Consider the following 20,725-nt stretch of genomic DNA (forward strand, 5'->3'; position numbering starts at 1 on the left):
GTACTGTCACCAGCAACAGATTGATGACAACAGATTGTCACCAGGATACCTAGCGTACTGTCAGCAGCAACATATTGATGACAACGGGTACTGTCAGCAGCAACAGATTGATGACAACAGGCAACTGTCACCAGCAACAGATTGATGACAACAGGATACCTAGCGTACTGTCAGCAGCAACAGATTGATGACAACAGGATACCTAGCGTACTGTCAGCAGCAACAGATTGATGACAACAGGATACCTAGCGTACTGTCAGCAGCAACAGATTGATGACAACAGGATACCTAGCGTACTGTCAGCAGCAACAGATTGATGACAACAGGATACCTAGCGTACTGAAACATATTGATCAGCAGCAACAGATTGATGACAACAGGATACCTAGCGTACTGTCAGCAGAAACATATTGATGACAACAGGATACCTAGCGTACTCAGCAGCAACAGATTGATGACAACAGCACTGTCAGCAAACATATTGATGACAACAGGATACCTAGCGTACTGTCAGCAGAAACAGATTGATGACAACAGGATAGCCTGTCAGCAGCAACAGATTGATGACAACTGTCACTGTCAGCAGCAACAGATTGATGACAACAGGATACCTAGCGTACTGTCAGCAGCAACAGACTGACAGCAGGAGAAAATAGTATCAGTCATATCAGCCAGGGAAAGAAACTTACCCCATGTGTACAGAGTGGGAGAAACTCTCATTCTTATTGAGTCGACATACGCAGTGTTTACCGCGACCACGGGAACATTGTCTTTAATTGTCAATCGCTCTATAAAGCGGATCTTCAGTGCTACGAATTGAATAGAGCCCTTTCATACTGTGTGCTGTATATTCTCTCAACATATCAGTTCCACTAAGAACTCCTTTCAGACCAGTGTTCCCCCAACATGGTCCCAGTAATAACCGCCAGTATTACTGTAGCTACGAAATTAAACTTGCCCTGAACACGCAATTAGGGGGCCTTTTCTATATACAATACCCATATATATTTGACCTATTCAATTTCTGTTTCTGACCAATCAGGTACACAAACACGGGGTATTTGGATTATGATATATTCTTTATGGTGGATAATATCCAGAAGTGGTCTCAACTACAACACTAGTGGATATCATAAAATATAGAACCTAGTCTCTATCGTAGACATACACTCTATGATGAACATTGAAAGTCACAGTATAGGAAGAATGTAACTATTTTTTGTGCTATCTACAGTATTGAGGGAAGCGATCTGAGTACAATAATTGAATGAAAGTGCTGATTTAAAACCTTTGCTTTTTAATGAGTTATGCATTCAGTGAGCACGGTTTACCTAAGGAAAGATTGAAGTCTCTTTCCCTCAACAGTGAATTATTCTAAATAATAGGTTAAATACGCAGGTATAAACATACAAACGTTGGACAGGGATACAAGTTACTAGAAAGCACTTTCAAAACATTATACATTTAAAGGTCTACCAACTCTCAGATTTCCGACATGACAGCTGTAACAGTCTCTTGGTCAGGCTACGAAGGGCTTGCATGTTTAGGATGCCGCCTGTTCACAAGAAGAAAATAGAATATGTCTATTTATAAAAAAAAGGATTCATATCACTGCATTTGAGCCGTTATTGTATTTTAAAGATGATAAGTAATAAAGATTATTAAGATTAAGTTGATCCTTTTTGAAACATGCCTATTTTATGACAAGGGAGATATGACGTAGGTTCAAATCAAATACTAAATCCTTTATGCTTGAGAAACAGACAGGGTTCATGTATCCAATGATAACGCAGGTTATTGTCACAGATAGCACACTCTAAGTGGGGGTGTTTAATAATATGGCATGCAGGTGGTGCAGTCAGTAAGAGTCCAATATCAGTTCCCCCAACTCTGAACCATGACCTTTACCCCCTTCAACCCAGTTTAATCAAAAAAATAAACAAAACAAAGTCATACATAGGTCAGAAGAGCAAGCCAACAATTTCAATCTTTTTGCTCTCTCTAAGCATGACCACAAAGTTGAAACTTTTCTTTGTTTCATGTTGAAGCGTGGTTGTCCAACCTTGATGAATTTACCCCCGCACCCCCCAAAGATCATTCCCTGCCCTTCCTCCCACCAACTCCCTTTCTTCTTCAGTGCCCTGTGGAAGTGAGGATGCAGGGGTGGGTCTACTCAGCAGGGATTTTCCTCTTGGAGGGGGGGATGAGGTGACCGGGGAGGTCGGCGGGCAACTCGTGCCCCTCCAGTTTGACTTTAATCAGGTGATTGGCCAGGGCAAACTCCTCATCATCCAGCATCCCATCCTTATCGATGTCAGCCAGCTTCCAAATCTTCCCTAGCACAGTGTTGGGCAGCTTGGACTTCACCATCTCCTTCTTGGCGTTGGCACCCGTCACTTTCCCATTGACCGGCGACAGCGTGTAGAAGATCTCGTCGTACATTGGCTTGTCACGGGCCACCACCCACTCTGCCTCATCGATGCCCTCTCCAGCACCCTCTCCGTAGCCATGGCCAAAGGGCCCGTTGAGGGTACCGTCAAAGGCCCCTCCCTTCACCACCTGCTGGGGTCGGTTGGTCTCCTCCTGCCTGACCAGCACCATGAGGTTGGCGATGTCGTGGGCCAGCATGTCATCCACTGTGTCCAGCAGTTTCATCTTCAGGGGCTGGAACTTGTTCAGGTCATGGGCGTTCAGTTGCTCCTATAAGTGGGAAGAGAGGGCAGAGGTTAGAGTTAAAAAGAGATGTGTTTTCAGAGTCAAGCTGATCTTCATTGATACATTTTTACAGTCTCTAATGCGTGTGAGGTTGGTTGGAACAAGGTACATGACTGTCCTGGTCTGTGCATCAGAGATACATTTATGACAGAAAGGATCAACATGACTGCTGTTTATTCTCTACTCTGAGCCAAGTCATAATGGTGTTTCTCTCAGTGAGGAAAACAAAGTGCTCATCAGGCCCAGATGGACTGGGGGTGGTTCAGATGTAATGGCTGACCACAGCCAATCAGAAAGGAGCTGTTTGGCCACCATGGCTCAAAGCAGTTTGTCCCAGTAGGGCAGACACATTGGTGTGTTAGCTCAGTCAGAGGATTTGTGTTTGCTTGAAAATAGCACAGATTGTGGGCTTTATCCAAAGCAAATCAGGTTCTCTAGGTAAATATGACAATGTGAGTCATGTTTGTAGTCATACTTTTTGGCTCTTACATGCTATGATGTTGTCTGTCCAGCCCATATGCTGCATTATACACTACTGGTCAAAAGTTTGGGGTCACTTAGAAATGTCCTTGTTTTTGAAAGAAAATCATATTTATTTTTTGTCCATTCAAATAAAATAAAATTGATCAGATGCCGAGAAGTTGCCATAACATGCAGTGATGCAACTGGTCAGTATGCTCTCGATGGTGCAGCTGTATTACCTTTTAAGGACCTGGGGACCAATGCCAAATCTTTTCAGTGTCTTTAGGGGGAAAAGGTTTTGTAATGCCCTCTTCACGACTGTCTTGGCATGTTTGGACCATGATAGTTCGTTGGTGATGTGGACACCAAGGAACTTGAAACTTTCGTGAATGTTGGCCTGTTTAAAGGTTTTGTTCGGCTACCGAGAGCGTTATCACACAGTCATCCAGAGCAGCTGGTGCTCTCGTGCATGCTTCAGTGTTGCTTGCCTCAAAGCGAGCATAAAAGGCATTTAGCTTGTCTGGTCGGCTCACGTCACTGGGCAGCTCACATCTGGGTTTCCCTTTGTAACCCGTAATAGTTTTCAAGCCCTGCCACAACTGACGAGCTTCAGAGCAGGTGTAGTAGGATTCAATCTTAATCCTGTATTGACGCTTTGCTTGTTTGATGGTTCGTCTGAGGGCATAGCAGGACTTCTTATAAGCGTCCAGATTAGTCTCCCACTCCTTGAAAGCGGCAGCTCTAGCCTTTAGCTCGATGCGGATGTTGCCTGTAATCCATGGCTTCTAGTTGGGATATGTACGTACAGTCACTGTGGGGACGACGTAATCGATTCACTTATTGATGAAGCCGATGACTGAGGTTGTGTACTTCATGCCATTGGAGGAATCCCGGAACATATTCCAGTCTCTGCTAGCAAAACTGTCCTGTAGTGTAGCATCTGCGTCATCTGACCACTTCCGTATTGAGCGAGTCACCAGTACTTCCTACTTTAGTTTTTGCTTGTAAGCAGGAATCAGGAGGATATAATTATAGTCAGATTTGCCAAATGGAGGGCGGGGAGAGCTTTGTATGCATCTCTGTGTGTGGAGTAAAGGTGGTCTAGGATTTTTTTTCTCTGGTTGCACATGTGACATGCTGGTAAAAATGTAGTAAAACTGATTTAAGTTTGCCTGCATTAAAGTCCCCGGCCAATAGGAGCGCCGCTTCTGGGTGAGCATTTTCTCCTTTGCTTATGGAGTTGGTTGAGAGCGGTCTTGGTGCCAGCTTCGTTCTGTGGTGGTAAATAGACGGCTACGAATAATATACAGTAGGCTCCAAAATTACTGGCACCCCTGACTGGCAATGTACAAACAATACTTCAAAAAATATCAACAATATAATTATAGAGAAACTCAAAATACCAACATGTGAGAAATACTGTACTTTATTTATGTTTCAAATGGAACCAACCAAAATCATACAATTATTTAATACAAAATAAATTGAACCAAATTCAAGGTTTCATAATTATTGGCACTCCTCATTTAGTACTTAGTGCAACCACCTCTGGCAAGGATAATAGCATGGAGTCTTTTCCTGCAATAATTGACAAGGTTAAGGAACACATTTGGGGAGATTTTGGACCATTTCTCTATGCAGATCCTTTCAAGATCCTTCACATTCTTGGGTTTGTGCTTATCAACTGCCCTCTTCCGCTCAGCCCACAGGTTTTCCATTGGATTGAGGTCTGGCGACTGAGATGGCCATGGCAGAACATTGATTTTGTTGTCACAGAACCATTTCTGTGTGGATCTTGAGGTATGTTTCGGGTCATTGTCTTGTTGGAAAGTCCACCTAAGGCCAAGTCGCAGCCTTCTTGGCAGAGGCAACCAGATTGTCAGACAGAATTGCCTGATACTTGGTAGAATTCATTATGCCATCAATCTTAACCAGTGCCCCTGGACCTCTGGATTTAAAACAGCCCCAAAACATCACTGACCCTCCTCCATATTTCACCGTGGGTATCAGGTGCCTCTCCTTGTATGTATCTCTGTTTCGACGCCAAACATGCCAATGCTGTATCTGACCAAAATGGTCAATTATGGTCTCATCTGACCAGAGCACCTTCTTCCAGTCTTAATTTAAATTACGTTTGGCAAACTCCAAGCGCTTGCATCTGTGTCTTGGGGTCAGATAAGGCTTTCTTCTGGCAACCCTTCCAAAGAGCCTGTGGATGTGGAGGTGGCGTCTGATGGAGCTTTTTTAAACCTGGTGACCCTAAGACGGCACCAAGGCCTGCAATTCTTTCACAGTGATTCTTGGGGTTTTTGTTGTTTCTCTCACCATCCTCCTCCCTATCCTGGGGGGTAAAATGCATTTGTGTCCTCTATCCGTGAGGTTTTCAACTGTTCCATATCTTTAGAATTTTCTAATAATTGCCCTGACAGTGCTCAGTGGTATATTCAATCATTTGTGGATCTTCTTGTAGCAATTACCAGATTTATGAAGGTCTATGACCCTCTGTCTCTTTTGAATTGCTAGTTCATTTGTTTTCTTCATGGTGTTGGAATGACAGCGGGATATTGCATGTGCGTTACTTCATTTGTATACCCTAATGAAACAGGAAGTGATGTAATGGCTCAATATAGTTCCTTAAGACTTAGATAACTTAAATAAGTGGAATTTAATTTGTGGTTTCATTTTGGTAGATGTTATTTACAATAATCGTTAAGGGTCTGCTAAATGACTTAAATGTAAATGTAAATGGGTGCCATTAATTGTGAAACCTTGATTTGGAGGACATTGATTTTTAATTAAATCAATACATTATTTTGGTTGGTTCCATTGAAACATTAATAAAGTACAGTATTTCTCACATGTTGGTATTTTGAGTTTCTCTCTATAATTATATTGTTTATATTTGTTTAAGCATTGTTTGTGCATTGCCAGTCAGGGGTGCCATTAATTTTGGAGACCACTGTAGCTCTCTTGGTAGATAGTGTGGTCTACAGTAATCATAAGGTACTCTACACCTCAGGCGAGCAATACCTCGAGACTTCTTTGATATTAGACATCACGCACCAGCTGTTATTGACAAATACACACACCCCCATCCCTCATCTTACCAGAGGTAGCGTCTCTGCTCTGCCGGTGCATGGAAAATCCTGGTAGCTCTATATTGTCCGTATCGTCGTTCAGCCACGTCTCGGTGAAACATAAAATGTTACAGTTTTTGATGTCCCGTTGGTAAAGATAATCTCAATTGTAAGGACATCAATTTTATTTTCCAATGATTGAACGTTAGCATGAAGAACGGATGGCAGTGGGAGTTTACTCACTCGCCTACGGATTTCTCAGAAGGCTGCCCGAATCTGGGCCTGTTCCAGTGAAAGCAGGATATTCTTCTCCACGGACTCGTTAAAGGAAAAAGTGTCCTCCAGTCCGCGGTGATTAATTGCTGTTCTGATGTCCAGAAGTTATTTTCGGCCATAAGAGACTGTAGCAGCATTATATACACAATAAAAATTATGTTACACAAAATGCAAAAAAACCTAACAAAATAGCACAATTGGTTGGGAGAATGTAAAACGTCAGCCATGTTCTTTGGCGCCATCTTAAACACCAGTCTCAACGTCAACAGTGAAAAGGCAACTCCAGGATGCTGGCCTTCTAGGCAGAGTTGCAAAGAAAAAGCCATATTTCAGACTGGCCAATAAAAATAAAATATTAAGGGGCACAAAAGAACACAGACACTGGACAGGGGAACTCTGCCTAGAAGGCCAGCATCCCGGAGTCACCTCTTCACTGTTGACGTTGAGACTGGTGTTTTGCGGGTGCTATTTAATGAAGCTGCCTGTTGAGGACTTGTGAGGCGTCTGTTTATCAAACTAGACACTAATGTACTTGTCCTCTTGCTCAGTTGTGCACTGGGGCCTCCCACTCCTCTTTCTATTCTGGTTTTAGCCAGTTTGAGCTGTTCTGTAAAGGGAGTAGTACACAACGTTGTACAAGAACTTCAGTTTCTTGGCAATTTCTCGCATGGAATAGCCTTCATTTCTCAGAACAAGAATAGAATGACGAGTTTCAGAAGAAAGTACTTTGTTTCTGGCCATTTTGAGCCTGTAATCGAACCCACAAACGCTGATGCTCCAGATACTCAATTAGTCTAAAGAAGGCATGTTTTGGTGCTTCTTAAATCAGAACAATAGTTTTCAGCTGTGCTAACAATTGCAAAAGGGTTTTTCTAATGATCAATTAGCCTTTAAAAATTATAAACTTGGATTAGCTAACACAACGTGCCATTGGAACACAGGAGTGATGGTTGCTGATAATGGGCCTCTGTACGCCTATGTAGATATTCCATTAAAAAATCTGCCATTTCCAGCTACAATAGTCATTTACAATATTAAGCATGTCTACACTGTATTTATGATCAATTTGTTGTCATTGTAAAGGACAATTTTTTTGTGCTTTTCTTTTAAAAACAAGGACATTTCTAAGTGACCCCAAACATTTGAATGGTAGTGTACATCTACTCTTATACCTTACACAGGAGTGTGTCTATCTCACCTGCATCTTCTTGAGGTTGGGGAAGTCTCCAGGGGAGATCTGGTGTTCTCTCTCAATGCGGCTGTAGATCTCTCCCAGGCTGTTGATCAGCTCCTTCTTCTTGCCCTCCTTTCCAAACACACTTGGCATCTCCTTCTTCAGAGAGCTGATGATGTAGGCATGGACCTACAACGAGACAGCAGAAAACAACAGGACTGGTAATACCAAGTGGGGCAGAGAGACATCACGCAAGTAATGCAGTGTTTCCCAAATGCTGGTTCGGGACCCATACAGGGGTTGCTGCCAGCTCCTCTTGGGTCATAATTTTGTTTATGTGTCTGTTGTGCCACAAAGGGCTCTTTAATGTTTCCTTTAATCTCCCAAAGTCATTGAAAAGAAATGCCTGATATTTTAAACATTCAAACAGGAAGGAAGCACTTAAAGCAGTTTTATGAGGGTGCATGTAGCAAGTACCACATCCGGCTACTCAAGAGGTTCCCTTCCTTAGGGTTTCCTAAAACTGAGAGGGGAAGGCGAAAAAAAAAGCATCACACAACTGGCTCTCCTGGAGATTTCTGAGAGACAATTTACCATGAAAGAAGAACTTCACATGTTATGTATGCTATATCTGAATGCAATACTCTCTCGCTCTCTACCGCACCTGCTGTCTCGACCGCTAGACCGCTCAGCTATGAAAAGCCAACTGACATTTACTCCTGAGGCACTGACCTGTTGCACCCTCTACAACCACTGTGATTATTATTTGACCCTGCTGGTCATCTATGAATGTTTGACCATCTTGAAGAACAATCTGGCCTTAAATGGCCATGTACTCTTATAATCTCCACCCGGCACAGCCAGAAGAGGACTGCCCCCCCCCCCACAGCCTGGTTCTTCTCTAGGTTTCTTCCTAGGTTCCTGCCTTTCTAGGGAGTTCTTCCTAACCACCGTGCTTCTACATCTGCATTGCTTGCTGTTTGGGGTTTTAGACTGGGTTTCTGTATAGCACTTTGTGACATCAGCTGATGTAAAAAGGGCTTTATAAATAGATTTGATTGATTGAGTGATTGAATACTGAATATGGAATGTGGATTTTAAATGAGAACTACAGATTAAAAAATAAAAGACGCCTGATTGCTGAGATAAGGCATACTAAAAGTGGAAAACAAGTTTCAAGCAGTGAAATGGCAACAGCAACTCAAATCCAAGGCCACAATGTTTTTGTTGATATTTAACAGTTGCTCCGAGACATTATTGACTGTGTTCAATGAGGAATAAAAGTAATTGAACAATAGTAGGTGTAGGGGTGAAAATAACGAATTACAAATACTCTCGTTACAGGAATTGAGTACCTTTTCCAAGAACTTGTACTTTCTTTTGTATTTTTCAAAAGGCAAGCCATTTTACTTTAAAATGTTTTGTAGTACTGTACTTCGCTACCTTTTTAAAAACATCTATTAAAGAGTACAATTTTGTAGGCTATTCATAATAGTAGATCATGAGGGCATGGAAAGATTTGGAGAGCCCCTTGAAGGCAGAAAAGAAAATGCTCATTGTTGTTTAGTCAGTGACCAATTAAATAAAATGGCACGCATCGTCGCACCCATACAGGCCAATCAAGCTGTGCATACAAATTGAACGATGATGGTCAAAATATTTTCAAAAAGTAAAAAAGAACTTAGCTAGTATAGTTTGAGATAACTAGCTAGCTATGAATGATCAAAAATGTCATTATGGATGGCTTTAGCAGCTAGTATAGCTAGCTATCTAATAGTGTAACTTACGTATGTTAGCGTTAGCCTAGTCTAGCATGCTAATGTTAGCAAGCTATCCTTGCAGCTAAATTAGCTGTGCATATAACGTTGTTAGTGTACACAATAGGTACAGCTAGACATGGAATCATCTCAACATTAGACAACATTTAGGTCTGAGAACATCTGACCAACTCACTTCAGTCTCAGTATCTGAGAATAACAAGTATGGAATGTCTGGGCTATTGTAATGTCAGTGATATGAAGTTTCCACCTAAAGCAGAATTTGCTGAAATATTAAATATGTGGATGTTTTGTATTTGTAACTATACAGGATTGGTCTACCTGAAGCATCATCTTGACACAGAGAGCGAGACAGAGCAACAGAGGCAGCATTCATCTGATTAAGATGATCTTTCTTCATCACTGATGCCCAAAAGGTCACCAGGTATAGGGGAGCTGGATGGGTACCTTGCCTGTGTGTCAGATAAGATGGACTTGCTTCATTCCTTTCCATACAGACAGAAAGCAATTGAACTCAGCTTTCAGATGTGTGTCCCTCAAACTGAACAGAGGCCTGCCTTCCTCGGCCGCCTGTGAGCATATTTTTAGCTATGTTGGACTGCTCTTCACTGCAAAGAGAGACAGGACAGATTCTATTCACTTGGAAAATCAGCTCCTGCGGACACTGAACACCAAGTTCAGAGGTAAGTGAAGGCATTAGAACAGAACCTCTTTGTTTTTGCTCAAGGAACACAACAAAACCTAATGTACACGTAGCCTATATACACTCACTGGCCAGTTTATTAGGTACACCACTCCATTCACGGAAAGGTATCGCTCCTACAGACGGAGCCACGTGGCCATGGCTTGCTATATAAAGCAGGCAGACAGGCATCAAGGCATTCTGAGTTGCTGTTCGATTGAACGTTAGAATGGGAAAAACGAGTGACCTAAGCAACATCCCTGTGCAGCATCCACCAACTTCCCTGTGGAACGTTTCTCACATCTTGTAGAATGCCATGAAGAATTCAGGCTCTTCTGGAGGCAAAGGGGCAACCGACCCTACATCCCCTCCTCTATTTCAGTGGAGTTTGCTCAATCTTTATTTCCATGGTGTTCTGTTGTTGCCTCCAAGGCTAATTTGACATCAAATCCTTTAGGTAGGTCCAGTGCCCTTGCACTCCTCATTTGGCCTTGAGAGAGTGAGAGAATAAAAGAATGAGGGAGTTTGTGAGTGAGGGAAAGAGGGAGTTTGTGAGTGAGGGAAAGAGGGATGGAATGAGTGGGGAAAGTGATTTGTTTATGTACTAGAATTTGTATTGCTTATAATTCATCAATACATGAATTGCTTTGAATGTTTAATGTATTTTTAAATATGAATAGTACTGACAAATCCTTTGTTTTTTTATATACTCGATGTGCCTTGCTGCAACTCAAATAAACAAACTTAGTTTGTATACTGAACATGAATTTCCTCTCTTCTTTTTTTCAATTTATTGCAAGGAAAAAATGATGTGCAACAACATTCAGGTAACCTTAACTATAAGGTCAACATTTTTATTTTAAAGGTATGCTACATTACTTTCACTCTGCGTACTATTTAAATGAGATACTTTTTTACTTTTACTTGAGTTGTTTTTTTTACACTAGTAGTTTTCTACTTGAGTAAAATGTCATTAAAGTAACAGTACTTCTACTTTGGCGGATGGATGAGCACACTGCTGCTGATAGCAGAGGAAGACTACCTCTCTGGTCAGGACAGGAGACAGGACAGGGATCAGGAACCAGGGGACAGGGAATAGGGGGACAGGGGCAGTGGAGGCTGCTAAGGGGAGGACGGCTCATAATAATGACCGGAATGGAGTAAATGGAATGGTCCCCCAGCAGCCTCCACTGGACAGGGGGAGGTCGAGGGTGGGTTGCCATCTCCACTCAAAGTGGCCACCTGGGTGCGATTCCATGGACTGTGGATAAAACACGCATGCAAAGGCACACACACACCCTTCAGGACATCCTGTTGAACAGCCAGGTACTGTAAAGGAGGGCCCTACAGTACCTGAATTTGTCCAACAGAAACTCTTGGTTTGCTTTGGTTTGTTTCTTAAACGGTAAAAGGTTTCCGTAATGAATACACCCCTGGTCTCGTTGTTATTAGAACAAACACTTCTGATGCTCTCTCAAGGTCTTTCTGCACATAATTCAATACTCCCCACCTCCCTGCTTGGCTCTACTATCCAACTCACTCTATCCATCCCTCCCCCAGCCACAGATCATGCCTATACACATCTGGATCCAGTTGAATCCTACTGTAAGGTCAGGAACATCCCAGAAATTATGATAAGCTCATCAATTCAAATCAAAATATTTATATAGCCCTTCTTAAATTAGCTGATATCTCAAAGTGCTGTACAGAAACCCAGCCTAAAACCCCAAACAGCAAGCAATGCCGGTGTAGATGCACGATGGCTAGGAAAAACTCCCTAGGCCAAAACCTAGGAAGAAAACCTAAAGAGGAACCAGGCTATGAGGGGTGGCCAATCCTCTGGCTGTGCCGGGTGGAGATAATAACAGAACATGGCCAATATGTTCAAATGTTCATAAATGACCAGCATGGTCAAATAATAATAATAATGATCAATTAAACACTCCCCACTGTTTGTGATCACACACACCCCCTCTGTTTGTTTAGCTATAGGGCGATAATATTGTACTGCAAATCATGTTTGCCTGTGACATCACAATAATTGGCGGCAACACAATATGGTCACGACTTACGGCTAGGTCACCACAGGGGCAGGGTGGTGTTGGGGTTTATGGCTGTCTGGGAGGGTTATATACTCAGCCATGGGGAGTGAGATTTATCATGAGGCTGAATGTTAATCACCTGATGGTATTGGACACACCCGGAGCCTAAATGACCGGTCTTTATCCTAACCACTGCTGTGATCCCTGGATGCTCGTCCATCAGTCAGCCAGTAGGCCTTGACCACAGAACAACTCACCTTGCAATTGATTTTTCTATCTAGCTTGGAAAAAATGATTCATCAATATAATGACTTATAAAACCTAGTCCTCGTGGAATGATTTCTTTTGCTGTAAAACTATCACCATCGCCCAACAGTTTTTTGTTGACGTGTAAAAAAATCGAATAAAAATAGGATTTGTTTCCAAACTGCATGATGTGAGTTGTAAAATAAAAAAATAAAAACATTCCTGTGTCCTGAGAGAAAACCATGCTCCCCCAAAAAATGTAAGCTACATGTGGGGTTGAAGTTAAGGTTTGTCCATGACCAACTGCATCTCAAACCCACTTGCAATCAAGTCTCTATGTCAAGTGAACAGTAGTGACCGATGACTGATACTTGATGTGGTATGACTTTGGGTTCTCAGTGCCACCGATGCTTTATGACTCTATTAGAGTGTAGCTCAGCTGTGAAGGTACCCAGGTACAGCCACTGTACCAGCCTTCATCTCACCACGCAGTCACATAATGTTCCCCTGGGGAGAGGGTTGGCAGCTCGCTTAGTAGGGGAAGGTTATCGTATCCTAACAAAGTGGGTGTGATTGCACTCATTACTCTTGCATAGTGAGTCTACTGTATTATAGTTCCTGGTCAGTCAGGGGAACTGTGTGGTGTCTCTTGAGATTCTATTCCATTCAAAGACCTTTAAAAAAATATATACTATTCTTCTCTTTGGAAAAAATGACTTAATACTTAATAAAAAGAGAACTTTCTAGTCAGACCAAAATGACATTGTGCTTAGGAGTACTTTCCACTCTTTTCTGAGAGAATGTGTGCGTGCATGTAGTCAGAGCTTACCTTAGCGAGCCGTGCCCTCTTGATGAGGTCGTTGAGCTTCCTGAGGGCAGCGTTGCGGGGCAGTGACTGGATGTCCTTGAACAGGTCCTGCTCCTCCGCCTCAAACAGTTTACGGTTGTCAGGGATGAGCAATGGGTGTGACCAGAACGACCCGATATAGACACGGATGACCTCGGGCGTGTTGACGATCTTCCCCAGCGACCACATGAGGGCGCCATAAACCCTCATCAGCTGCTGCGTCTCGATCTGGTCAGCCTTGTTTAGAACCACCCGGATCTTGTCTTCGTGGTTCTTCAGGGCCTTGATGACCTCCGAGAACTCGTCTGAGATGTCTAGCTTGTGGGCGTCGAACAGGAGGATGATGCGGTCCACGCGTTCGGCGAACCACTCTAAAACGGCTGCGAAGTCATAGCCTGGAGAGGGGGGGGCGAGGGGTAGTGGAGGGAGATAGGCAGGGTCAACAACCAGCAGAACATCAACAGTACAGACTCTTGGAGGGCCAGAGCGATCCAGTGGCATCCAGCTAAGTAACCAGAAGAATGTTGTAAACTTGGGAGGCCTGCTATTGCTCAAGAGGACAAACAGTATGACACGTCATAAATTCCTAAAGACAACAGTTAAAACCACAATCTGAGATAGAGGCTGAAAGCCTGAAAAACATGATCCAATGGTCAATCATTTCGTGCCTCTCCCTTTTCTTACCGTTATGCAGTGAGAACAGGATTTCTAAAGCCAATATTAATCTGTCCTGTCCTCACTTCTCGCTTAACTATGTCATCACTTCATGCTAATACAGTGGATTGAGGAGAATGAGGGTGCTTTCTTTAACCCCAGTCTGAGGAGTAGGGAAGGACAAGAAGGGGCTGAATGACTCAGCATATGGCTTCATGACCTCCTCCTCCTCTCCTACCCTCAACCTCGCAAGCTGGATAACAAGTTTTACACTAAGCGGGCGACTGACCCACTTCATTCTCCTCCTGAACCCATCTCCCAGCAGCAGATAGGGAGGGAGAGAGAAAGACAGGCATTTCAGGCAAGAAGGAGAATTCCCCCAAACAACTGCTAATCTAATGGAGCAATTAGCTGTCTAATCTGAAGCCAGTGATCCGAGAAGCCCAGAGACGAAGAGAGCTGTCGGGGGAAAACAGATTTCAGCTCCAGAGAAATTAAAATGTACTCTTGTCTCTAGATAGCAGCAGGTGATGAGTACTAATGGGCGAGTCCATTATCAAAGCATGTATTCCTAGTCGTGAAAGTAGTTAAGTCTCCCATTGACAAGATATCAGTGGTGGACATGGCTATCGTATTTGAATGCCATTGAAAGAAGAGTTTCCATTGGATGGGGAGAGTATTTCACTGTGTTAATTGGAAGCAGACCTGCAGTCAGCCAGTAAGTCAGAGAGTTGACCTTGGGCACCGCACTCTCTCTCTCCGTTCCATTCCTAACTCTAACTGGCTGGGACCCAAGTGGGGAAAATCACATAATAAAAACTACTAATATAAAAAAAAGGTTCTGCTCAAAGAGCTTGGCTACAGAACAATGAATGTGTGTGCTGTAATATAACAATGGGTCAGGGAACTACACACAGCATGTGTGGCATAGGATTATGACGAGAATAAAGAAACATACCGTATGAGTACACCTTGAAGAAAACAAAGCATCTGTTTAAAGCACACACGTGTCAAAGTTGTTGAATGCAAAACCAGACAATGGAGTGATCTGTGAAATCAAAAAGAATAGAAGACAACCCGGGACTTCTATTTCAGGTCTATTGTTTGTGCACAGGCACATCATAGACACAGGAACAACAACCTCAAGCTGTTTGCGCTGAGATGCATTTCAATATCAAGACACATGGCATCTATAAAGTGAAACACCTGTTTCATGGAGCACTTAACCACCCTTTTCCAACCCTTCTCCAACCCTTCTCCAAACCCTACTCCAACCCTTCTCCAACCCTACTCCAAACCTTCTCCAACCCTACTCCAACCCTACTCCAACCCTACTCCAACCCTTCTCCAACCCTTCTCCAAACCCTTCTCCAACCCTACTCCAACCCTTCTCCAACCCTTCTCCAACCCTTCTCCAACCCTACTCCAACTCCAGGGGTGCATGGCAGAGCTCCTCCTTACCTTGGTGCACTTACAGCTGAGGGGAAGACTTCCACAGAATTGGAGAAGGTACTGTACCAGAAGCTGGGATTAGTGTGTTAATGTTGCTCAAATCAGAGGCATGGAATATGGCAGCCAGGGCCATGTTTCCAGGGAAGGATTTTATTCCATGCCGATACAGGATAGAAGCGCAGAGGCCTCATCCCTGATGATTTGGCAGTTTCACTATGGGCCTTTATCGTTACCTTCTGAAGACCTTTCTCACCTTTTCGTAGGAGGTATTTTATCATTAGTGGTTACTTGTTACTCCATACCCTTGCTAGTGTTTCTCTAGTTCTCAAGTATATTGACTAGACGTACTATTGACTATGGATCAACAACCGGTATTACCGTCAGGGCTTAAACAGAAATAAACACTCACGGCTCCTTTGCCTCTGGAGTGAAATATAGGCAGCAGTACAGTAAGTCAAAGACCATACGTGAATAATGGGCAGGACAATAAGAGCAGTGAAACTGGTTGGAGGACCATGGCATTATGGCACTGATTTAGAACGGTGGGGCACAGTAAGCTGTTAATGTCAAGGGACCCAGTTATTTTAGGCCTGGCTTGACGCAGCACTGCAGAAATCCCATAGTGTAGTATAGGCAAGCTGCGTTGGTTAACACTGCGGTTGTTTAAAGTCGGACTTTCACTACAATACCTCCATATGGGCATTTATGATACTCGCTATAGCCGGGTCCATGTTCATTCGCAGCTGTACACAGGAAGAAAGGAGACACAAACAGAGGTGAAAAATGACATTTATGAAAAGGGGGGGGGGGGGTTCAGAGCTTCAAGTCAACATGGATATGTGTGGGTGAATGTTGTACATTGTGATAATCATAATACAGTCTAGTAATGAACCTCTCCAGAACTGAAACACAGTCAGGGTCCTGACAGAACAGAAAACCAAAAATTACAGGTGGAAATAAGAGCACTCTGTATCCTGCTTGTAGACAGCTCCTGGTATAACTTCTATTTACCAACCCATTGTATTTCAACAAGTTAAGATGACACACAAACAACGAAGACTGCGACCACATTTCCTGTGGGGTTGCTACAGCAACAAGAGAAACAGTAACATTCACACTCTGAGAGACAGGCGTCAGAGAGATTCAAGAACAGGCCCCTCCACACAGTTACACATCACGCACTTAAACATGCCAAGACTCAGACGCGCGCACGCGCACACACACACACACACACACACACACACACACACACACACACACACACACACACACACACACACACACACACACACACACACACACACACACACACACACACACACACAGCTGTGCAGACTTAATAAGGTAAGGTAAGATATAATAAATAAGGTAAGATAAAACCAAAGTGTAGAACAAAGTTAAGTGGGTGAACAGCCATAGCCGAATAAAGTTGAAAGAATTACCATGTTTCAAGTAGTTTAACTATAATTCCAAAGGCACTCGCACATCTGAGTTGAGCAATCTTTTTTGCAGGTGCATGAAAACAGTTGAATAAGATGAGAAAAAATAAGAAACCTGCACAGTGCTCTTTATTAAGCCTTAGGTAAAGCTTAAAAAGCAGTGAGAGTAGCAAGAGCAGTGTGCGGGTTTCTTTTTTATTCTCAAGCAGTTTAACTATAAATGAATAATGAAGACAGTGAGCAATCTATTGTTATTGGAAGCATGGTGAATGTGGGCTTGCTACAGAGAACACGATGCCAAGGCAAGAAATTAACGAAGTCATACAGTCCACCAACCTGGAACCAATCTTCTGTCTGTCTGCTCTGCTACCTAATTAGTTGGAAAGAGTGACACTGTCCTAATGTCCATTCCCAAGTCTATCCAAAGGTAACAAGTGTAAGATACATAAAAAATCCCACTTTCCTCACGTCATTGACTTGCAACCGAACTGAACACACAAACAGCTAGTCAACTAGCGCTGTGACTTTGCCTACACTTGGGCTTCAGAAGCCATAGAAAGTGATTGGAATATCAGATCCAGGAATCTGTCATTTTCCACAGTTCAATGACAGTTCACAAGTAAGGGATAGTCTTCATGTCTTTTCCTAGCACTGTACTTCTGACTCCTGGCCCCTCAGAGGTTTAGCTGTGTTACTGGTAGACTTGGGAACGCAGGCTTGGCCCTTGGTTATGAAAATACGCTGCAATCAGACACTTATTCACTTAGGGCAGGTATGTGTCCTGCTGAAGATGACTATTGTGTTGCCTGAAAGGGTGGAGAACCACTCAGTAAATAAAAAATTAATTTAAAAATGACTGTGCATCTCTTTGTTAGATTCAAATTAAGTAAGCTGAAAAGTTATGATCAAATGCTTTATAGATTTGAAAGAATTGATACAGTCAGTGGACCTTTCAGTGATTGGGACAGATTTTTGTCATGTATGCCTAAACAAATGTCCTCAAACTTTATCTAGCCAGACCCGTACCTCACCATACCACTTCATTACATTGGGACAACAAGTGCAAGCCATCCAGAATGAGGGAATCTGCTAGGCACAGAATATAACATCATTATTGCTATAATAGAACTGGGCTGGTATTAGTATTTATATGAGCATGGTGTAGGAGTCCTGGCCTGGTGTAGTGGAGGTCTGTGCGGCCTGGCCCAGCAGAAAGAGAGGCTTCTCTGGGGAGAGAGGTGTTGGCTGAGTATCAGTGAAAGCTCCCAGCTGCTAAAACTAACAGCAGCCCTTCTGCCAGGCCAGGCCTCTAATACAGCCCAGAAACTACAGGATAGAACAGCTCTATAGCAGATATAACACAGCTACACTGGAGATATGTGGTTAAAAAGCTCCAAATCATTTGCTGAATTACTCTTATAAAGCCTTTATTATACTGGGGTTAAATGTTTTTCCCTAAAGGTTAAAAACAGCAGCCTTTATCAGGGTATCCTACTGTAGCGAAAGCTGTCCATAAACTAACCAGTACTCTCTCTCTCTCCATTTGTTTGTGGGCTTAGAGACGTCTCTATTATTGTCCCTTCTGGGCATCCTTACGGAGGTCATTATCCTTCCCATCTGCCAGGTAAGTCTGTGTTTTTAAGAAGTCTGATTCTCTCTCGGCTCAGTTCTAAGCATACACAGATGGTCACCGACCTTGTACTGATGTGCTACGGGGGAAGGTGTGGAATATACTTGTTTGGGGTGATAAAAAGGCTTCCTGTGGCAACCCTCCCCTGTCCCCATACTCGTGGCCCTGTCCCTAGCCAACTGTTGCCAGGCCTCTGGCATTCTTAGTAGTTTCCAGAGATATGGCCTGTTTACTACTTAGCTACGAGTGGTACTAAAGAGTTCTACTTTCTGTGAGGGACTTGAAAGTATCAAGCAGTACTTGGCCCTCAACTTTAACCTGTTTCAAACTCATTTCACTCTTCCCTAAATGCTCGACACAAGCCATCTTATTAAATTGGTGATTTGTAACAAACATGTTCATGAGTGATGTTATGGAAATGTGTCCACTTATTATGGAATCCTAAGAACATTAACAGGCTGTGAAAAGTATCCTCAGGCCTGTCCACTGCAGTGGTGTACGTAGGATCCTAAGAACATTAACAGGCTGTGAAAAGTATCCTCAGGCCTGTCCACTGCAGTGGTGTACGTAGGATCCTAAGAACATTAACAGGCTGTGAAAAGTATCCTCAGGCCTGTCCACTGCAGTGGTGTACGTAGGATCCTAAGAACATTAACAGGCTGTGAAAAGTATCCTCAGGCCTGTCCACTGCAGTGGTGTACGTAGGATCCTAAGAACATTAACAGGCTGTGAAAAGTATCCTCAGGCCTGTCCACTGCAGTGGTGTACGTAGGATCCTAAGAACATTAACAGGCTGTGAAAAGTATCCTCAGGCCTGTCCACTGCAGTGGTGTACGTAGGATCCTAAGAACATTAACAGGCTGTGAAAAGTATCCTCAGGCCTGTCCACTGCAGTGGTGTACGTAGGATCCTAAGCTGTGCTACTTTATTGAAACAGAAACAAACCTGCATCTGCCAAACCTGCACTACGCGCACTCAGCACTATTAATCCCACAGACACGCTCAGGCCAACACGCAGCACAGTGGGAGGGAACAAAACAGTAGCAAATACATGCAGACACATATGCACGAACACACACAAACCTGTCTCCTCTAAAAGGATTACAACGCTTGTTAAGCATCTTGTCAACACGTGACTACAACCTTCCACCAAACCACATTAAAAACACATTAGGCCTACTCATTCAAGGGTTTTTCTTTATTTATTACTATTTTCTACATTGTAGAATAATAGTGAAGACATCACAACTATGAAAGAACACATATGGAATCATGTAGTAACCACAAAGTGTTAAATTAAAATATATTTTATATTTGAGATTCTTCAAAGTAAAAGCGACCCTTTGCCTTGATGACAACTTTGCACACTCTTGGCATTCTCTCAACCAGCTTCATGAGGAATGCTTTCCAATGAAGGAGTTCCCACATATGCTGAGCACTTGTTGGCGGCTCTTCCTTCACTATGCGGTCCAACTTATCCCAACCCATCTCAATTGGGTTGAGGTTGGGTGATTGTGGGGGCCAGCTCATCTGATGCAGCACTCAATCACTCTCCTTTTTTTTTGTCAAATAGCCCTTACACAGCCTAGAGGTGTGTTTTGGGTCATTGTTCTGTTGAAAAACTAATTATAGTCAAATATTGCTGCAGAATGCTGTGGTAGCCATGCTGGTTAAGTGTGCCTTGAATTCAAAATACGTCACTGACAGTGTCACCAGCAAAGCACCCCCACACCATCACACCTCCTCCTCCATGCTTCACGGTGGGAACCACACATGCGAAGATCCTCCGTTCACCTACTCTGCGTCTCACAAAGACACGGCAGTTGGAACCAAAAATCTCAAGTTTGGACTCATCAAACCAAAGGACAGATTTCCACCGGTCTAATGTCCATTTATTGTGTTTCTTAGCCCAAGCAAGTCTCTTCTTATTATTGGTGTCCTTTAGTAGTGGTTTCTTTGCAGTCATTTGACCATGAAGGCCTGATTCACGGTCTCCTATGACCAGCTAATGTTGAGATGTGTCTGTTACTTGAACTCTGTGAAGCATTTATTTAGGCTGCAATCTGAGGTGCAGTTAATTGTTGATTTCTGAGGCTGGTAACGCAAACTAACTTATCCTCTGCAGCAGAGGATCTTTCCTGTGGCGATCCTTATGAGAGCCAGTTTCGTAATAGCGCTTGATGGTTTTAGTGACTGCACTTCAAGAAATGTTAAAAGTTCTTGAAATTTTCGGGATTTACTGATCTTCATG

At 43.1% G+C, this 20,725-nt stretch overlaps 1 protein-coding gene across 2 annotated transcripts in view; it reads right to left on the minus strand.

Annotated features, from left to right (window-relative positions):
• Positions 1-1,277: 1,277 nt before the first annotated feature.
• LOC115139387 (EH domain-containing protein 3-like) overlaps positions 1,278-20,725 on the minus strand; it is a 34,091-nt gene continuing 14,643 nt past the window's right edge. For both annotated transcript variants that reach the window (XM_029676706.2, XM_029676705.2), the window contains 3 exons: positions 13,282-13,694; positions 7,729-7,893; positions 1,278-2,700 (listed from right to left, as the gene is read on the minus strand). In XM_029676706.2, coding sequence (XP_029532566.2) covers positions 2,170-2,700; positions 7,729-7,893; positions 13,282-13,694 — 1,109 coding nt within the window. In that variant the 3' untranslated portion in view covers positions 1,278-2,169. The remainder of the gene's footprint in view (positions 2,701-7,728; positions 7,894-13,281; positions 13,695-20,725) is intronic.

Source organism: Oncorhynchus nerka, linkage group LG13, assembly GCF_034236695.1.
Source record: "Oncorhynchus nerka isolate Pitt River linkage group LG13, Oner_Uvic_2.0, whole genome shotgun sequence".
NCBI classification, from domain to species: domain Eukaryota; kingdom Metazoa; phylum Chordata; class Actinopteri; order Salmoniformes; family Salmonidae; genus Oncorhynchus; species Oncorhynchus nerka.